The 2,581-nt window shown below is 44.9% G+C and overlaps 1 protein-coding gene across 1 annotated transcript; it reads left to right on the top strand.

The window, feature by feature from the left end:
- Positions 1-202: 202 nt before the first annotated feature.
- LOC123457048 (heat shock transcription factor, X-linked member 3-like) lies at positions 203-2,356 on the top strand. Its single transcript, XM_045141146.1, has 2 exons — positions 203-696; positions 1,771-2,356. Exons 1-2 carry the CDS (start codon positions 203-205, stop codon positions 2,354-2,356), a joined length of 1,080 nt encoding a protein of 359 aa, XP_044997081.1.
- Positions 2,357-2,581: the final 225 nt, after the last annotated feature.

Raw genomic sequence — 2,581 nt, 5'->3', positions numbered from 1 at the left:
TTCAGGTCAAGCACTCCACCACATTTGAGCACTTGTTTCTCCTCTGACTATGAGTCACCATGGTGACATGACATGTCAGAGCCCATGGTGACATCAGCAGATTGTTGCTTCCCTACAAAGGTTCTAGAACAGACGTGCTTTGCACCAGGCAGGACATGATTAGTGATATTCAGAACAAGTAGTTCTGATTTAGTGTAGGACTATGAACACTCAGAGCATCAAAAAGAATGACAAATCCATTGGGAAACCAGTGGTTGGTGAAGAGCCAGCTAGAGCAGCCCCATCTGAGGCTTCATGTGATCGAAATGGGGACACAAGAGGAGGTTCAGAAGCTCAGAGTGACCAAGGCAGGAGTCAATATCCAAACCTCAGAGAGAACCTCCAAACAGAACCAGACCACCATGCAGCCAGTGAGGAAGGCACCAGCAGCCTCCTGGGGCTTTCCTTTCCCAGAAAACTCTGGGCAGTAGTGGAGAATGAGGCCTTCAAGTCTGTGGGCTGGAGTGAAGAAGGAGACACCATGAAGATTGAGGGAGACCTTTTTGAAGCAGAGGTCCTTCATCGCAGTGGTGCAGATAAAATTTTTGAAATGGACAGCTTAAAGCGTTTCATCTGTGAACTTAATCTTCATGGGTTCAGGAAGATACGCACAAAGAATTCACCAGTGCACCCTGGAAAGAAGAAAATGATGGTAGAGTATATTTGTGTTAAATTTTCTATGAAAGAAAATTCTTTGCCTAGAAAAAATTCTTTGTTTAGATTCCCACTACCAGTGCCTGAACAATGGGCTGTAAGCTTTTCATTTTCTGTTTTAATTAATTAATTTATTGACAACTTCTGTACTTACAGACAATAAACCATATTTCCCTTCCCTCCCCCACTTTCCCCTTCACAACTCTGGTCTCCATCATATCACCTCACTCTATCCATTAGTCTTTCGTTTTTTTCTCAATTTTTATTAACATTTTCCATGATTATAAAAGAATATCCCATGGTAATACCCCCCCTCCCCCCTCTTGCCCCTTTGAAATTTCATTCTCCATCATATCCCTTGCCCATCTCAATCAATCTCTCTTTTATTTTGGTGTCATGATCTTTTCCTCCTCTTATGAGGTCTTATGCAGGTAGTGTCAGGCACTGTGAGGACATGGGTATCCAGGCCATTTTGTGTCTGGAGGAACACGTTGTAAGGAGTCCTACCCTTCCTTTGGCTCTTACATTCTTTCCACCTCCTCTTCCACATTACACCCTGAGCCTTGGAAGGTGTGATTGAGATGTTACCCAGTACTCCAGTCACTTTTTTTTCCCAGCACTATCATACCTTCTGAGTCGTCCCAAGGTCACTGCCATCTGAAAAGAGAAGATTCTCTACCAAAAGTGAGAGTAGCATTAATGTAAGGGTATGAATATTAAGATAAGTCCTTACTGGGCAGTTTGATAAATCTTTTCATTTTCAAGGACAACTGAAACTATTCACTGACTGGTAACTGTATAGAGTACAAAAGTAGAATGTTTGATATTAAAATGTGTGCCATCCCCTTAGATAGGTGCAGGCTAGGAGGACTCTTGGAGGCCAGGTCATGGCCTACATATGGTTCACAACCTTCAGCTGTATTTTGTTTCTAATGAGGCCATGCTGAAGGGCACCAGGACCATTGAAAGCAATGGAAATGATTTTCTCCATCACATAATCAGCTGAGTACGATGGGACAGTGTGACAGTCATGCATTCTTTACCTCAGAATGACTAAAAGCTTTCTTTTCCTTTCAGATCTATCAAAATGCAAACTTTCAGAGGGATAACCCAAGGCTGCTCGAGAACATCTGGAGGAGAGGATGTCAACGCAGCCCTGCTCAGGAAGAGCCATGCTGCAAGAGAAGGAAGCTCATCTGCCCCCAATGCTCTCCACACCTTCAGAAGAAGAAGCCAAAAGACCATTTCCCTGAAGGAAGCCCCCAACAAGCAGGCACCTCAAGGCCAGGGCACCTTCCTTCCAGCTGGTGTCACTGGATGCCCCCTAGCACTATGCCCTCCTGAGGAGCACAGCGTCCCATGTGGAGAATGCTCCCCTGAGGATGGCAACATGGTGTCTCTGGCTGGTGACAGAATGGAAGGGTCTGGGCAGGTGAGCATCAGACCCTCATGGTACCCTGATTGGGGTTCAGTGATGTCTTTCTACAACAAGTGTTCCTCCATGCTGAAGGCTGCCTTGGCAGCCATTTCCTTAAGTGATCTGTCTGTTGGGGAGAGAGAGCAGGGCTCTACCAGTGAGTCCTCTGCTGAGGAAGAGCAGGAGGGCTTCCGTCAAAATAAGTGTGTAATCTGTGTGCTATACAAGGACAGTTCTCGTTCATGAGCTCACCGGCCATGTAACACTGCAAAAAGTCCTTGTTCACTAAATACAACCTAGTGTATTCCTATAAAGAAGCACAAACCCCATGGTATTAAATAAACAATCTCAACTTTTGATTTAGGCTGCTCAGTACATCTTGACCCTTTAGTTTCATGCCTTTTTCAGCAGCTTGGGTTTTGGGGAAATGCCATCTCCTCACTGACAGTAAATCAGAATCATCCAGATGGT

Source organism: Jaculus jaculus, chromosome Y, assembly GCF_020740685.1.
Source record: "Jaculus jaculus isolate mJacJac1 chromosome Y, mJacJac1.mat.Y.cur, whole genome shotgun sequence".
Classification (NCBI taxonomy): domain Eukaryota; kingdom Metazoa; phylum Chordata; class Mammalia; order Rodentia; family Dipodidae; genus Jaculus; species Jaculus jaculus.
This window is presented reverse-complemented; position numbering and strand designations above follow the sequence as displayed.

Bases quoted from the DNA above. Each gene is read 5' to 3' on its own strand.
- LOC123457048 (XM_045141146.1), top strand. From the start codon at position 203: ATGAACACTCAGAGCATCAAAAAGAATGACAAATCCATTGGGAAACCA. The intron at 697-1,770 runs GTATATTTGTGT...TTTTCCTTTCAG, and splicing joins AAGAAGAAAATGATGGTAGA to ATCTATCAAAATGCAAACTT.